This window comes from Homalodisca vitripennis, chromosome 1 (genome assembly GCF_021130785.1).
Source record: "Homalodisca vitripennis isolate AUS2020 chromosome 1, UT_GWSS_2.1, whole genome shotgun sequence".
NCBI classification, from domain to species: Eukaryota; Metazoa; Arthropoda; class Insecta; order Hemiptera; family Cicadellidae; genus Homalodisca; species Homalodisca vitripennis.
Window position 1 is genome coordinate 77,620,474 of NC_060207.1, and position 19,293 is coordinate 77,639,766.

The window sequence follows — 19,293 nt, forward strand, 5'->3', positions numbered from 1 at the left end:
GGGCTTTTGAAAATGAAATAGACTGTGTGAAATGTATTCTATTTTTTTTATTACTCTTCGAAGCCCAGGCCAAAAAGTGAAAAAATAAAATAATTACAATAATCTGAAAGGATATTTATTTGTTTCCTTTCATATTATATTACAAACTAAAATTAAAGATGTAACAGCATATGGCTAATTCGAAAATATAATTTGAGAGACAGTATATAGCTTTGTTGGCTGTCAAATGATAAAGATGAGGTTGTTTTCTATTTTTATGTGTCAACCTTTTATTTTACTATTTGTTGACCAATACAATATATTTATTATTTATAATGTACGTTATTATAATCAGACCTTTGCCATAAATGAAATTCACATTAACAACAGTAAAAGATTGATTGGTATGAGTAGCAAACAACAAATAATGATAAAATTGTATAACAGATTGGTAGTAGTTTAAATAGAACTGTAGATCAGTTTATACAATTTTGATTAGTGAAAGATTTAAGAAATAAAATAACTTATCAGTAGGGAAAATAATTCAAAGAACATGTATGTATCAAATGTTATTTATTACAACCTTATATATCTAATTTGTCATCACAAAATTTCCAAACAATCGTCCAACAATTAAAACATCATAATATACTTCAATGTACGTGTGAATTAATAGATATATAAAGTAAAAATTATTTCAAAAATCCTTGTATTAAAATTGATCAAGATTTATTTATTAAACTGAATAAAAAAGTGAATCTGAACAAAATTAGAACTAGTACAAACTATACTGGGTTTTAAAATGTCTGTGACTAAATTAATAGAAGACATACACAACAGCATTACACTTGAAAGTACTTATTTGTTTTGGTATAAGCACAAAGTTAAGTAAAGTAAAGTAAACGAAAATAAACACATGTTGAATCATTATAAAGTTAGCGATCGTCGGGTCTCCGTCTCTGCTGACCACTGCCTCCTGGACCTTGCCAATTTGGGCGACCTGCAAACATTAGAACACATGATATTGTAAGTGAAGCTGAAAAAACTTCCAATCCATATATTAATTTAGTATATGTAGTTTAGGTATAGTTTCTTTTATTACTTCAACTTAGTTGATGGTGTGCATTATTTATGGGTTCTATATTAAATTTGGTAAAACATGAGAAAAATTCAGGGATTACTTTACCTAATTTAAAATTAATATTATACATAATTTTGTGCATAGTATAATATAATTTACTACTAGATATGTAACCAACAAAATTGTGAGTACTAGTAAAAAATTTTACTTTAAAATAAAGGTTTGTTTTTGCAAACCACTTGTGGAAAATTTTTTCAGACCTAAAGAAAATGTAATTATTGACATTATGTTCCACATTCTGGTAAAAATAAGAGGAAAATTACACTGATAAATAACCTGTGTAAAACAACCAATTGAAGAGGAAATTCTCCAGATACCGCAGAAGTTCTTTTTAAGAGCTTACGACTGATTTATTAAGCGCTGTTATCGGTGTGTCGCTGTGAGTGGATTACAAATCGAATAATTGTGGACTGTAATTGTAGGTTTTATTTATAATAGGCTATATTCTAATTTTGTGATTGCTTTATTTCTGTAAAATATGACAATCATTTTACAAAACCAAAAATACTGTTTTTAAAGTATAGTTTTTCAAAATGCCACCATTTTGTATCAACAACTGCTACAGAGCTGAAATTGTCACAGAATATTTTTAAAACCTATTTAATGAATTGTGTAGAGGTTGAAAATGTTCAGTGCATAAATGGGCAAGTAATATAAAATCAAACGTTTAAACATCTTTGTTGGACACCCAGTATATTATATAATAAAATAATTGACACACACACACACACACGCACGCACGCATACACACACACACACACACGAACAAAATCAATAATTCTGTTGTTATATACAATACAGCGTAATAGCTAGTAAACAAACAACTGAAATAACAAGCAAATTCTAGAAAAAATATAGAAGAAACCCGCCAAGTAAATGTCGTGACAATCCATAGAGTATCAATTTATTTCAATCTCTATGTTGCCTAGATACAGTGTGGAAGGTTTGATTATATTTGGGCAAAAATTATAATCATGCAATAAGAAAATCCAGACACACTTCTGGAGCGCGGTTATTGCAAACTTCGTGCTGTGCACTTGCGGCACACATTTGCGTTAAAAGGGTTAAATTGATGATCTGATTTTAGTAAATATATTTGCAAGCATATTGGAAACAAAATTTTATATTTGTGTACTGTGCTTCTTGTTATCTATGATTTTCAGTGTTATCTGTTATAGCTTATATAAGTTTTCTGTGGTCAATAAGCACCATCTACCATCCTGTGAAGTTTCTTCAACAATGACGTCCATTATACAATTGCATGTTAACTCTAATACTGTTAATAAGTTTTGGAAGTTATTTATGTGTTTGATTGCGGATTACGTGAACAGTTAAAATATTAGGACTCTAATTTATTCCTTTTAATTAGTCATCATGTTTTTCAAAGTGGAAGTATGAGTTCATTTTGTAACTGTGTGTTGTTTTTAAATTGAGAAAAGCTATTTATATGTGATCTAAAGTTACCATGTGGTATGTAAGTACATAGTATATACATTCAAAGTTATGTTTAAGTTAGGTACTACTAGTAACATATTTACAATAACCTAATCTAAACGTACCTATATCACATTATAACATAGCATATTTTAATATTTCCATTTCTTGACTCATTGCTTGCACGAAATTATATTGGTTACTGAGTAACCCAAAACCAAAAAATTCATTATGAAAACACCAAATTATTCTGACCATCTGTTACTGAAACAACAGTATCCGGTAATAGGTTACCACTAAATTACCAGTTACTGATACTAATACTGCAGATCTGTAATCGCAGTAAGTGCAGTGGTTATGTGTCAGACATTTTATCCTTCAAAATAGTAAAAAGTAAGTAAATGTTAAAGTGTTTTGTTTAAGTTCACAATGTATAGGCAGTTTAAGTTCACCAATTACTGTATTTTTGTTCAGGGGAAAAAGCCGAATACGTTGTTAATAACATTGAAATTTTGATTGGCTACTCTGGCCATTAACCTCTCTCATACCACAATATATTTTGGAAAGATTTTTAATTTTGTAAAAGGCACTAGTAGTTGATCAGGCTAACAGTAATGGCTTCAGCAGATTCTGCTGTTGCCCGCACGATGGTGATATTTTTAGGCAAAACATTTTCTTCTATTTTAAAAGGGACATCTATTGTTCTAGAAGTTTACTATCATACTAACACACAGAACCGCAGCTAGGGGATGGCAGGTAGGTCATTTGCCTCGGGCGGCAAAACTGTAGGGGAGGCAGCAAAATTATAGAAGGTCTATTTGTTACATTGCAACTATTGTTTACGCATAATTTAGTTAGTCTCCACTCTAATTGCTTTACTGTAAGGTCAAAAAGTACAGATACATAAGAAGGAGTGAAAAGATGGTTTACAGCCTTTTTATCAAACTAACAGTCTAAAAGTGTCTATTCCCACCGCTCATACAGTCTAATCGGTGCCACATTTAAGTTTTTCTTGTCCTTGTAAAGAAAATAAATACATATGTTGGTTTTCAAGCCCTACTTTTGTCAAAAAAGTCTACTACCGACCCCTGTAATCTATTTCCGGTCTAAGATACTTTTAATGTCATAGATGCTTTGCCTCTTTATTACGATGAAGAAAATAAATGTACTTACGTAAGACTGAAAAATTACTGCATTCAAAAGTGTCTATTCCAGCGATTTAAATTCACTTCTTGTCTAATTTATTTATGGTTTCACAGTTGAGTTTGCATTGTTGCACTGATCAAGAAAATATGTACACATGTAGGTTTAGGAAGCTAACTAATATGAAAAGCGTCTACTCCCGGTCTACGATATTTCTGGTAATACAGTTGATTTTTATATTTTCCCTGATCAAGAAAATATATGCATACGAAACCTTATAAAAACTAGTTTGGCCGATAGTGTTCTACCGGTATAAGGTATAAAATGTAAAATTCTTCAAGTTTGTTCATTCCAAATTTCTAAATAATCACTTATAATAAGTTTTGCAAGATAGACTTTTGGTTCTTTTTTTGACTGTAGTCTAGAAAAGAATGAGTCGTTGAGGCATATTTGTATCCATTCCCATTATTCCTGAAACCACAGTAAAAATATCATAGACTAAGACAAAGGAGCCAACCAGTTTCGAGTAATTTACGTGCAAACATTCACAGCTTTGTTCATTATTGTGGGTTTTATAATAATATTGAAATAGTATTTCCTCTGCATTAGATAGGTCACTAGTGAAATCTGTAGTAAAAATTAAATATTAACTTTGCTTTTCCAATCTGCATAATACTGATCAAGCACTGTGTATAACTTTGTATTTTCTAAAATTAAAATCTTCTATGTTTTTCAAAGTACGTGCTTCAATTTTTGTGTGTGCACTTATACTTAATCATTTAACAGGCCTAATATCCTAGATTTCATGTATGATTTCTGGAAAGCATGGGTAGAGTACGATAAACGGAATCAGTTTTTTTTATATTGAAATTATCAAACAATATTTCATTATTATACCCACTGATATAATCGACCAATAGTAATTAATTTGAACAATAACTAAATCATCTGCACCAACAGAACACATATTTTTATATTCTAAACTCAATTTATTTTATAAGTAACTTATTTTAAATAAAACAAGATAGTTAACTTTCTTCTTCTTCTTCTATGGGGCGGCCTACTGCCACGCACTTAAGCCTCAAGGGCCTTTTGCGCACCCAGGAAGCACACCATGAGGCCTACCAGTCTATGATTTCAGCAGTTCCACAAACCGCCGAAAACAACCTATCAGGTCCTCCTGGGGAAATTCACCACCCTTGTCCAAACTACCAAAGATGGCATACCGCTCCCTTGCTATTGAAAGCCAATCAAAGAGCAAGTATCCGGCAGTTTCATCCTGCTCATCACACATTCTACAGAGCGGATCTTCCTGAAGGATGCAGACTCTGGAAAGATTTAGAAACTATACAATATTCCAATACAGATTATTTACTGTGCCTTTCTCGGTTTCAATATATTTGTTTTGTTACGTTTTCTTTACTATTTAAATGCCATTTTTTCCCATCATCAACCTTTAATTTTATCTTTCGATTAACCCTTTCCACTCGAAGCGGTAATGTTAGAATGTCCACAGAGATCGGATGGGCAACAGTGTTGGCCACTGCCATTTCCTCTAGCGCGCGCATTTATTTTTAGAGTTGCCATCCTCAGAGATCGGATGGTCAGCTGTGCTGTCCGTTGAATAATCCTACTGACTTATTTTTTTTTATAATACAACGCATTAAGATCAATCAGCTATTTCATTACAAAGCTTGGAAATTGATCATCTGGTCAATATTGCATTCTAGGCTTTCGTTTCAGCACGCTTTTAACCACATTGTCACTAGTGAGTTAACCTACACGCATTATTAGAACAGATTGTTTGTTATTCTTAATATTGTGCAATTTCATTAAATATTAGTGTAAATATATTAGTATTAATACCTGGTTTTACTGGTATTATTATTAATTACTGGTATTAGAGCTTGTTGGCGATGTAAGGAACACAAATAAAAAAGGAAGACCATCCCAATTTCAAGACATTTCCCGACTAAATGGGAAACTTCATCTACCATGTATTGAAGGTAGAAAAGTGAAGGATTGCGTCATGTATAGCAGCAGAGCACAAGGCGGCACCAGGAAAAGAGTGAAGTTTTATTGCAAAACTTGTGAAAATGAGCCCGGTCTTCACATCGGTGTTTGTTTTGAAATGTACCATTCATCTCAGATATTTCAACAACAAGATGACAACTAGCCTGCAGTTAAATTTGTAATCGGAACAATAATAAGCAGTTCAATTTTATTTTTTATCATGTTATAATTATTTACTGTCACATTATTAATACTCATTGTAACTCATGTTAGTTTATAGAAATATAACATTTCCATTGTAATACTTTTCGACTTTGCAGCAACGCTTATATTTGATCTAGTATTTATCTAAATTGGCTCAATGACTATACATACGTATTCCAAAGGCTTCAACGTAATTTTTGATGTAGGTCTTGTTGCATTCTGGTTTTTTTTTCCCCCCCTTGGGGCGGCCTACTGCCATGCACTTAAGCCTCAAGGGCTTTTTGCGCACCCCGGCATTCTGGTTAGTTTCTGATTTTTACGTCGGTTGTAAAGTGAGCGTGTCAGTCGAGTTTAGAATCGACTGCTATGCGGACGAGCTGTCATATGTTTTGTTTGCGCTGGTGTTTATTTCACAAAGTATAAAAAAAGTTCTTATATGTCTTTTTGTAAAGAATTAAATGGAGTATAACTAAAAGTGAAAAAATAAAATATTTCAATAACACCAAGTTGTGTCAAAATAAAAAACAAAATATTTTTGCTCATTAAGTTTTTGTTTATGATTTTTTTTATTGGTATAAAAACGTTAAATAAGTGATGAATGTATTATATGTATATGGAAAATATATTTATCTAGAAAAAAAAAACAAAAACCCAAGACATTATACCAATAAATAATTTTGTTATGAATTTTTAACCAGACCCTTGCAGAATCAGGCATTTTCGCTCGGCATTTTATGCATACCATATAGCAAAACGCCGCGGCACTCAAAGGGTTAATATTCATTTATCGAATATGCGTATATAAATCATATCAACATATCTATAGCCATAATCGCTATCATATTTTAAATTTAAATAACTAATTTAATGCACATAGTGATAATGTTATAAGTAATAAATGAGCTATAAAAAATAAACAAACGATTGGAACTGGAAATAGGAAAAACTCATAAATAATAATGTTATGATAACAACATAAAAAACATTTATATATGAAATACGAAATATGCGTAATTATTTATGTTATCAATGAGGTTAGAGGCCGACCCGGCAAATCCTGAATTTGACGTTATCAACGTATTCTGCTCATCCTCCTGAACAAAAATATTCATGGTTCAAGGGGTGCAAATGACAAACAACATGGTTTTAGAGGGAATATTCATAAATAGTTAATTTTTAAATATTTTAATGTTCTGTTTGTGTACTGTGTCTGGATATCTGTTTAATTCAATCTGCAGCCGAGACTGATAGCGTATCTAGCGCTCTAGCGCCACTAGTTTGATATGGATGGGGCCATATCAACCATCCACTAGTTTGGCGAATCGTAGTAAATTGTGTGTGTCGGGCATGTTACGAGTTTATGTTTTGACCGAAACGAGATTTTTTCCTTTATAACATGGAATTTTTAATAATGATTGTATTTGTTCGTCGTGCGATCGCGTATTGTTTTTAAACCGGGATACTTCGATGTTTCTATGTGACAGAAAAATTTCTAAAAGTAGTAAAAAAAGTTTTAATTTAAGCGAAGTGTATTTCCATCACATTTCAACAACATCAAAGAAAATTGGCGGTCCTGTGACAGTCGTTGAAATTGATGAGACTAAATTTGGAAAGAGAAAATACAATCGCGGCAGAAGAATTCAGGGACAGTGAGTTTTTGTGAATCGAAAAGCAGAGCAGATGGTCCTTCCTTGTTCCTCTTGATTGTGATAGGGACACCCTGCTTAACGTTATTAAAGAATGGGATCTGCCACGTACGACAAGTGTTAGCTGTCTCGGTGGCACTGTTGGAAGGCCTACAACTGTCTCGGTGGCAAGGGATTCAGGCACTCCTCCATCAATCATTCTATTAATTTTGTTGGCCCTGATACCGTTGCACATACCGACACCATTGAAAGACACTGGTGAGAAGTCAGGGCGAACATCCCTCGTTTTGGTGTCCCGGGTGACCATTTTGTAGGGTACGTGGCAAATACCCCCACCCACATACCAGGCTCCACCATTTTTTATGTTGCGCCACTCAGCTTTATCCGCCAACAAACTAATGGTAAGTATTCTCTAATAATGTCCAATTATATATTATTACGGTTTTTTATGATTTATTATGTTTTTTACACTATACATAAATTTCTTTGCATTACATTTCAATTTATATTTCTGATCAGCCATCAGAATTTTATAGCTTTATTTATTTATGTTTTTTTTCCTTGGGGCGGCCTACTGCCATGCACTTAAGCCTCAAGGGCTTTTTGCACACCCCGGAAACACACCATGAGGCCCACCTGTCTACAACTTCAGCAGTTCAACAAACCGCCGAAAACAACCTATCAAGTCCTCCTGGGAAAATTCACCACCCATGTCCAAACTACCAAAGACGGCATACCGCTCTCTTGCTATTGCAGGGCAATCAAAGAGCAGGTGCTCAGCAGTCTCCTCCTGCTCATTACATCTTCCACAGAGCGGATCCTCCTGAAGGATGCCAACTCTGTGAAGATGCTTCCTCAGGTTCGTAATGAGACCAATGACCTTAGAAGACATTGATCTGTTTAATGAGAGAAGGTCCGAAGCCACTTTGGAGGAAGGTGACTGTAATACCATTCTACTCACTCTCAAACCCGGATGCAACCTCCACCTTCTCCTATGCTCCGTGCGAATCCATTTCGAGACAACCCTAGAGGATTCACACCTTGGAACACCGCAGAACGGTTGAGGGCCCGTCATAATTGTCGCTGAGCCCTCAGCTCTTTCGTTCCCAAGAATCCCCTCATGACCAGGAACCCAACAAACTGTTACATTGTTGATTCTGGCAAGGGAGGAAACGGCCTGATAGCAATCCTAAACCAGTTTGGATTTAATCACGCAAGAATCCAGCGCCATCAGCGCTGCCTGACTGTTCATGAAAATATTAATCGTCTTGCTCCTATATCGCAGACGAAGATTCTCACAAGCACATTCCATAATAGCTGCGACTGCGCTTGAAAGACTGTCGGATACGGACCCATAGGGACCACCAGCTCCCTACATGGTCTCACTCCCAGAATTCCAGCGCCTGTGCCGCTTTTCGTTTTAGAGCCGTCTGTGAACCATTCGAGCTCCGCTGGTGGAAGAGGTTTCTTTCCCTCTGACCAATCATCCCTTGAGGGTAAAATAATCCTAAAGGGTTTGTCAAAGGAAAATTTTTGTGGCATCTGATCAGAGGTCATGTGCAAAACATCCTCCTGTATCAGAGTGCTAATTCTGCAGTGCCCACCGCTGCAGCCCGACCAGAGTCCCATCTGCTGAAGACAGTAGGCACTCCTCCTGGCCATAGCCCGAATGACAATGTCCAGGGGGGCGAGGTTAAGACAACAATCCAGAGCCGTGCCTGGTGCACTAGGAAAAGCCCCAAGTGATAGCAAGGCAGGCCATCCTTTGGATATCCGCCAGACGAGCTACCACCGTCTTGGCCTCCGTTTTTGGCCACCATACGACAGCTCAGTACATTAGTGCAGGTCCGACCACGGAAACATAAAGCCAGTACAAGAGCCTCGGCTTCAGTCCACAGGGCCCACCTATCACACGTCTGCATTGCATTAGAGACCAACTTACCCCTGGCAATGACCCTTTCTAGATGAGGTCCCCAGTTTAGAACCCTTTAGGATAGGTACTATCTCAAGGGATGTTTTTCTTTCGTTGACATCAGTCCGGAGCCCGCACTGATGGTTAGAGGCACTCGTCTTAACCTGATAACAACTAATTACAGTAGACTCCCCTTTATCAGAGTCCTTTGACAATAAAAAATGTTTTTTTTATAGACCAAGCAGTTGCAGTACAATAATAAGATAATTCATGTGTGAATAGCGGCTAACTATATCAATTTGTGATGAGTGTACTCTGTCCATTGCTAGGTCGAGTAGTAAATTCTTGAATATGATAGCTCTTGGTGACATAACAATCATTGATTTATGATAGGTCGCCTGACGTTTGTTTGAAGGAGGCTCGTCTGAGCGTAGCCTATATGAATAAACTTCCACTGAGTGACACAGCAACGTTACCATATTTCTGAACGCCACAGACGTTTCTACTGCCAGTCCATCGCACACGTAATTTGGACTCATGTTTTTAGCTGTGAAAAGTGTACAGTGTTAGTGTTACAGCATGAATGGAAAACGAAAAATGCGTGTGATTTCTCTGAAAAACAAAATGAAAGTATTAACATAGTTAGATAATAGCAAGACAATTAAATTGGTGGCTGCAGATCTAGAAGTTGGTGAAGTGACTGTTGGTGATTGAAGACAGGACCGATAAAACATTGAGAAATTTGTTAACCCTGGAACTGGCGGTCATATTTCTCTCAGTGGCAGAGTGTTTTAGTACTTCATACATTGCCTCATATTTATTTTATTATTACATGTTTACTATACAGTACCTATGTCATATTATATATTTCTTTATTCAGCATTGTTCAAGGAACATTTTTCACATAATATAATTAAAACAAAAAAATACCCTTACTCTAACTCTTCATGAAAAACAAATTTTTTTAGAAAAAAGAAAAGTTAGTTCAAAGATTTTGATTTGTAAAATTGTTGTTGGTAGTGATATGCAAAATCCAAAATATAGAAAAGGAAGAGCATTTAATTCTGAGTAAAAATAAAACAACACATAGTTTATAAGGTATTTATTTTTACATGTGGTAAATGATATCATACACTGACATTCGAAAGTGCTACTTACCAACAAAAGTAAGAACTTCAAAGCCCACTTGGATTTGTACAATCTTGTAACTATTAGTTTATATTAATTTTCTTTTTTTTAATATTTATTATATACTAGCGGGCCCGGCGCGCTTTGCTGCGCATTTGCAAAAGTTGCCCGCGGCTTCGCACGCAATTTCCCGTTGAAAACAGTACACTATATTCACTTATTCTTTTTCTATCACATTCTAAACATTGCTGAGATAATTGATAGTCGTTCCATCGTGAGCCTCTTGGGCGTATTATGAAGGTATGTACCATATTCCTGCCTCTATCTAGCTGTTACCCACGGCTTTGCACGCAAATCTTAAGAACCGAAGTCCTTATATTACTTAGTAAATTTTTTTTTTTACTATAATAAATTTTAGATTAAATTAGTTATATCTCCGATGCCACGATTGAGCTTGCTTTGTTGTCTCGATCGAGAGAATATGTACACACGGAGTTTTGAGAACCATACTTCTGTCAAAAAAAACAACTAAGGTTGATTTTATAACATTCTTTATATTTGTAGCCAACGTAAGATAGTAATTATGATATCTGCATTGCTCTTCTGATCAAGCATGAGCATGGTTTATATTAAATAAATATTGCAGTTAAAGGTGAATTTTTACGTCAAATTTGAATTGTATTATCTGGATAGTAAAGTCTATGTTTAACAGTGATTGCAGAAACAGTTTAAACAAAATTTGTCGTTTCTCTTAAGCTTACTCTATGCTTTAAAACTATAAGTGTAATATATGTTTACAAAGAACAGCTGATTAAAAATTTGAAAAGACGTTAACATATGTTTGCTGCAATGCATTTCTTATGGGTATTTCTGTAACCAGTGGGGCGGAATCCTGAATCGGGAAAGGGATGGGCATAGCTTATAAACCTTCTCCGTGGAAAAATACATATACGTACAAATTTTCATCATGATCGGTCCAATAGTTCACGATTCCATAAAGGACAAACATACAAACATTCATTTTTATATATATAGATTTGTTTAATTATGTTCTGATTGAATGTCTAAATCGGAATCCTCATCGTTGCTTATTTCATGTTCAAGTAGTTCTCGAATGTCACTTGAACAATCGCGGAAATTACGATCCATTACGTAATCACGCACAAAACATTTACTATTATTGTGTTATATACACAACCATCGTTACAACAAACTCAAAAAAACAATAAACCAGACAGAACACCATGCAGCTGACGAAATAACAATAACAAGCCGAATGAACCAGTTGACTCATCGCTGCGCGCGCAACTAGCGCGGGAGAATGTAAACAAACAGTTCAGAGATTATAAAACGTATGGACGTGTAGCGAAACGATAAAATTATTTATTAGTGTATTATTTACATAAATTGAACCTTCCTCTTTCGATTGGTATCAATGTACAACTAATTCTCGAATGTCACTTGAATGGTTGTGGAAATTACGATCCATTACGTAAACACGCACAAAAACTTTCTATTATTGTGTCATATACACAACCATCATTACAACAAACTCAAACAAATAATAAACCAGACAGAACACCATGCAGCTGACGAAATAACAATAGCCGAATGAACCAGTTGACTCATCGCTGCGCGCGCAACTAGCGCGGTACGCGGGAGAATGTAAACAAACAGTTCAGAAATTATAAAACATATGGACATGTAACGAAACGATAAAATTATTTATTAGTGTATTATTTACATAAATGGAACCTTCCTCCTTCGATTGGTATCAATACCGATACCCTTTGATCGTGTTTTAAGTACGTAATATTGAGAAATAAAAGACGTATTAAAACACCCGATATCGGGCACTGCCATCTAGGATGCGACTAAAACGCCCGATATCGGGCGTTTGCCAGTTCCAGGGTTAATAAATGTGTGAGTGGAGATAGCGGTTTATTGCGGAAAACAATAAAGAAAGGCGAATATGAGCTGACATCAGAAGCTTTGTTTTGATGGTTTACTCAAATGCGGAGTTTGGGCCTATAACCGGCGTAATACTAAAAGCAAAGGCAATAGAATTTCATAAAAAGTTTAAGGTTGGTGATGTCAGTTTTACAGCCAGCGATGGATGAAGATGGAAAAAGCGGCAAGGTATTAGACATCTTAATATTGTTGTTGAAAAATTATCGGCAGATTCTTCAGAAATTACAAAATTTCAAAACTAAATTGGCACAAGCTGTTTTGGAGTCGGGTCTAATTATTTTACTACGATGAGACTGGGCTAAATTATTGTATTCTATCGACTAAAACTTTGGTGTCTAAATCAGAAAAATCCAAGATTTAACAAGAGCAAAGAGCGTATTACAAACTTAGCATATTCCAATTCATCAGGAATATTTAAACTGAGACCACTGATTGGAAAGGCCCACAAACCTAGGGTCTTTAAACACATCAATATTAAATGTTTGCCCACCATGTACCGAAACAAAAAGTGCATGGATGAACAGACAGATATTTAAGGAATGGTTTTATAAAGAGTTTGTCTCTGTTGTCGAGGCATTTAAAAAGAAACAGAAAGCTTCCCCGAAAAGCAATCCTATTAATGGACAACGCAACTTCACACCCCGATGAGGACGAGCTTTATAGTGGTGATATTAAAGCCATGTCTTACCCCCTAATGTGACCATACTACTACAGACCCTTGATCAATCAGTTCTTGAGACCATGAAAAAAAAAAAAACTACAGGCGTAGACTTCTACAAACACTTATTTCACGTTTAGACGATGGGATGAGTGTTACAGAATCTCTGAAAAAATAACAATCAAAGAGGCAGTTTTTTTAGATTGCAACGGCTTGGGATGAAGTTAAAAATACAACACTAAAAAAATCGTGGAGAAAACTTTATAACTGGTCAAAGCATAAAGAAAATATATCAGCAGAGGACATGAAAGCCTATCTGAATTAGCGCAACTGGATAATTAGTTTCCTTGTGATTAGCAAATAGAAAATGAAGATATCCGTGTTTGGTGCAATGAAAATGTTCAAATGGAACTTAGTGATGATGCAATTGTGCACATTGTCAACAATCCGCAAAACTGAAGAACCTGACACAGACGATATCATTCCTAAAGTGTTTTATTCCGATGGATTGATGCCGATCGACGCTGTCATTGCCTACATCGAACAACAAAAGGAGTCCACGCCACTTGACCTCCTAACACTGCAGGGGATAGCGCAAAAATCAGACTTTTTCACATCTTAAAGATTTTTTTAAACTTTCTATATTACTTTATATTACATAACAACTGTTTGTAATTAAGTGTAAATACGAATTTGGCACATATATACTACTGCCTTTAAAAATAAACACGTTTGGTGTTATTTACAACCTATTTAATATTGCCTCTGGATTATCTGACTTTTTCGTTATCAAAAATAGTCTCAGTCCCATTTACCTTGGATAAGCGGGATTCTACTGTAATTTGTAGGTCGAAATTAAGAAAAACATTGTTCATTTGGATCAAACTTCTACTCATTTTCATATTATTTTTCATTTACTTTTCAAAAGACGGCACCACATCCGATAACGGCATCACAAGGTTGAATCACAGTTACAAAAGGTCACTAGACGCCTGACACAGATGTACATCATGGAAATATTTCTCTGCACATGAACAATTATTCTTTTTTTTTGTTCTAAAATTTCGTTATTTCTCATTTCCACCCCGTCACATCTTATATTGTTTTGTTCAGTCTAGGATGATTCCAATAAGTTAACAATGCGAGACTCGTATTTCGCCACTCCAGCAGATACTATCACATTACATTAATTATATGTTTTCTCATATGAAGCAATGATCAACTGTTTAAGTTGTTAAAGTATCTTCTCTAAAAAAATCGTTCTCTTCTGCACAAATACTCACAGAGATGATCTGCAAGCAGGTAGACTGATATGCCACTTTTTAACTTTTGTTTCACGGTCCTCCACGAGCTTTTGACTGTCTATTATCTATAAAATAAAATATGTGTATTATATGAAAATGTTTATAGTTGATACAAATTAGTTATTATTCAAAAATCAGTATCGGTTAGTTATATTGTTTGTCAATGTCGTTATAAAAAACCGGATCCGCTTATCGTATCCTACCCCAAAATTGGCCTGGCAGTTTTTGCACGTCCTTTTATAAAACATAGTGGCATTTTTCTTAAGAACTTTGAAAAACTGTCTGGCACCAAGAGGGTTAACAGAGTAAAATACCAAATGGCACTCAATAGGTTAACCTAAGGTTAGCATTAATTAGTACCTATGATGTGGCATGGAATGACTCTTAGGCTAAAGAAAGAAAGAAGTAAAATATTACAAGAAAAACGCTTAAGCTAATAATTTAGTTTTTTACAAACCTTGCCCTCTTTGAAGAGGGCCTCCCCTCCCTCTTCCACGAGCAGCTTGAGCTCTGAGAATAGCCGATTTACCTCTCCCGGCTCCTGAATTGGAGGCTTTTGTCCCTTGCCTTTTAAACATAGGCGCATTTTTCAACATATCAGGAAGAATAAGAAACCTGATTTTGGATCCTCGAATGTAAACATTTTCAACATCTGCAGTTCTACCATCTCTATAAGTAACAGTGACGCTGGTCATTTGGCAGTTCATGTTGTCTTCAGCTTCTACAAGTTTTCCTCTATAAACTTCTCCTGTATTTGTTTCACAGGTCACTATATGTCCTTCTGCTTCATGCAGAACCTTAATTGGCACACCAATAGACATTGTAAATTAATTCTCACAGACTCCGTTCAAAACCGGCAACCTTGGTAAATGATGAATTAACTCTACCTCCTTTTTATAACCACCACTGCCTGCCACTATCTCTCATTCGACAATCGACATCCCTTCGTTTTTCGTTTCATGTTGACTATGACTCAGTGTTACCATCTGCCAAACTGACGTATTAAACCACAACCAAGTCCAAACCAGCACTACTAACCACTACATATAATCATAATCTCATCATATTATAATTCACATGGTTGTGCGGCAAAGAAAAAAGACTTGCAATGTTGCAAAGTTGATTTTGTTATTTTTTATGTTATTGATAAATCTATTTAATTAAAAATGGTAATGTATTGTTCTTGTTATTAATGTATTATAACTCTTGTAGTGTACGATTATGAAATAATATGACAGTTGGATAATATAACGAAAAGTTCGATAATAACAATCGGATGAAGAGTTTAGACAACTCATTAAAGCTTCCGAGTACTCTTCCAACCTCGTAGCTAATGTGACCATCAACTTCCTACCTCATCCACCCCATCGTTGATTGATGACAGCGCAGCGTGCACAGCGTCGTCAAACGATACATATTAACTCTTTTTTCCAACGGATAAACCGTTACAAAAGCGAGCATAATAATTTATAATAATAATAATAAGTTAGTAACAACGACTAATACAAACCAAAAAATAAATGAGGTGTATGGATAGTTGCCTTGTAATATGTCTATGGGATACAATAAACAATAATAAATATCAACAAAAGACAACAAGAAACAGCGGTAAATACTAATAAAAACAACAAACAGAAACAGATAAACTATATGAACAATATAAATAATTCAATAACAACAAAACCAAAATTGCCCACTGCCCGGTAATAAGGCACAGTGAGCCTTACTCCACTAAGACAGTTAGTATAGACCTTTAAGGTGCCATCAATACACTGCACTGGGTGTTCACGATCATACTTAAGAGTATAGCCCTTTACAGGCACCATCAAAAAATAAACAAGAGCACAGGTGTGTGTGTGTGTGTGTGTGTGTGTGTGTGTGTGTGTGTGTGTGTGTGTGTGTGTGTGTGTGTGTGTTTTGAGATGTAAAGTTGAGTGGTTAAGCACTGAGAGGTACATAGAGCTCTCTTGAAGGAAGCCAAGGAAGCGCAGAAAAGTTCATGTGTTCTGGTAGCAAGCATCCAAGTCCCTGCATCCTAATCACAGGCCTGTTGATTGCATAGGAAGTCGTCACCGAAGTTCTTGCAAAAGGGACCCTAGATCTTGTGCCAGTGGGAATTTGGAAATTTATTTTCTGTAGCAGATCTTGGCAATTGATGACTCCGTTAACCAGCTTGTACAATAAGAGAACGTCTTAGATGAAGAGTCTTGTTTCAAGTGTAGGTAAGTTAAGATGAGACGAAATCTCTTGTACCAGGACATCCTAATACCTTAATCCATGGCGCACTCCCGCAAGTCTCAGGAACCTCCTCTGCACTCTCGCAATGCCATCCCTCAAGTACAACTGGTGAGGGGACCACACCACGCAAAAATATTAAAGGTGTGGTCTTATCAAGCAGCAATACAGCGTATTCAAGACGCGCAGGTCGGAGAAAGGTTTAGAAACTCTGAAGAGAAGACCAAGAATTTTGAGGGCTCTGCTGCATGTCTTCAGAACGTGCTGCTCCCAATTTAGATTGGTGGTAAATATAACATTAAGATCCTTGGTTTCACTGACCCTGACCAATGGTGTGTCCATGATTGAATAATCAAATATGATTGGGTTCATGGTGCGATGAAAAGTAAAGAGGTGCATTTGCTGATATTGAAAGACATTTTGTTCGTACTACACCAACGGACAACCAAGTTGATTTCCTCCTGCAGTAGAGTCGCATCATGGTCGGTAGAAACCTTCATGAAAAGCTCTATGTCGTTGACAAAGAGCAGGTGGTGGCATTTGAGGGCAACAACGACATCATTAATATATAGGTTAACCATGATGGGGCCAAGGTGTGAACCCTGTGGGACGCCAGATGAAGCTGGAAAGCTGTGGGACAAGGTATTCTTGTATCTAACTTGAGGTATGTGCCCACGCAGGTAACTGTCAATCCAGCTGAGAAGAGGCCCTGTGAAGCCATAAGCCTCAAGTTTGCGGATCAAGATGTCCAGCTCTATTGAGTCTACCTGTTGTCTTTCTGCAAAAGCTTCTATGATGCAGTTTTGAAACTGTACGAGGTTAGTGGTTGTTGATTTGTTAGACAGGAACCCGTGCTAACTTGGATTTAGCATATTTCTGACTTGGAAAATAATCTTATTCAGGACAATTCTCACAAATACTTTTGCCAAGATTGGTAATATTGTTATAGGCCTATAATTTCTTATGACACTGGAAGAGCCATTTTTGTGAATGGGCACTATACGACCTATTTTGAAGATCTCAGGGAAAACTCCGCCGGATAGAGATTTATTGTATAAATTGGTGAGAGGTTGAGCAGGCTGTTCTGCGCAGTGTTTAACTACGGATGGAGGAATTGAGTCTGAACCTGGGTCCGTGGTGACGTCGAGACTGTTGAGCTCCTTCAATACATCCTCGATATTAAAGTGGCAGGAGGATATCACGTCTTGGGAATGTGAATTTGAGCATTCCATTTGTGATGTGTTGTCATCAGGAGAATACACTGACGCAAAAAAGTCTGCAGACATATTTGCTATAGCGTTATTGGGTTGAGACAAGTTGCCATCAAGGTGCAAGGTAGTCGCAGTGCAGGTGGTATTTACTTTCTTCAGATAACTCCAGAAAGATAACTTCACATTGTCACAGCGTCTCACATTAGTGTGGTAAGTGGCATTTGGACGAGACGACGTTGGCAGTGACGTTTTTAAAGATAGTGAAGGACGATGGTCGTCCTTAGGAGGTACTGGATCAGGATCACGTCAAGTCGCAATATCTTGATAAGAGGAGAAGACAAGGTAGAGTATTACACCTCTGCGATTAGGAACACAGTTACTTTTCGTAAGGCCAAACATGGTCGCCATATTTCGCAAGGGTTGGGACGGTCCAGTACCAGGTCCAGTCCATGTTCGGTAGGTTAAAATCACCCATCAAAATAATGTTATAAAAACCATTGGAGTTAATAATCTCTTCAAGTGCATCAGCAAGACTAATGTAAGTCGCAGCAGATTTGTTGGATGGAATATATATGCCACCTAGAAGCATTTTCATACCAGGGCGCAGATGAACAGAAACAATGACAGCTTTTAAAGGAGTATCAGTGAGACCAGCTGAGCACTTTATGTTTTGTGTTATAGCAACCACAACCCCGTCCCGACTAGTCTTTTCACTGGTTTCGGGAGTTGTATCTTTCCTGAACACCTGGTGGTTAAGAAAGCCGAGCTCACTTGTGCATATGTTCGGTGTAAGGTTAGTTTCAGTGAGTACCAAAATATCGTGCATGCAAAAAGCTACCGATTGACGAAATTCAGTAAGTTTGGACCTCAGTCCATCGATCAGATTCTTGATGTTCGTCAGTTGAAAATGTTTTGAAGAAATCTCTTGCTTCGGCAGGAGTATTCAAGATACGTTTGATGGGACGAGGATGCTTAGATGAGGATTTGCTAATCCGATAGAAAGTAAATTTGTCTATAGAAACGTTAGCAGCTGTCAGAATATTTTTAATTGGTTCCAGATCGTAAGCCTTCTTCACAGAAACATTAGAGCTTTGGCTTTCAGGACCATTGGAAATAATAATGTTGGATTGTCTAGCTGTGCGATCGACCATCTCGGAGTACATTTATCAACAGACACCGTGGGGGTACCTTTCCTTGTTTGGGCATCTTCAAGTAGATATTTGACATCGACTTCTACCTTACATAGACGTGGCTCGAAATCCGACATGATCTTTGAGAGTTTTTCGAGGTAATTTTTCAGAGAAGCAATATTGT

At 36.3% G+C, this 19,293-nt stretch overlaps 1 protein-coding gene across 1 annotated transcript; it reads right to left on the reverse strand.

Annotated features, from left to right (window-relative positions):
- Positions 1-535: 535 nt before the first annotated feature.
- Positions 536-15,476, reverse strand: LOC124365214 (small nuclear ribonucleoprotein Sm D3). Its single transcript, XM_046821178.1, has 2 exons — positions 14,991-15,476; positions 536-979 (listed from the first exon to the last, which is right to left on the reverse strand). Exons 1-2 carry the CDS (start codon positions 15,352-15,354, stop codon positions 915-917), a joined length of 429 nt encoding a protein of 142 aa, XP_046677134.1. The 5' UTR covers positions 15,355-15,476; the 3' UTR covers positions 536-914.
- Between the last annotated feature and the right edge of the window lie 3,817 nt (positions 15,477-19,293).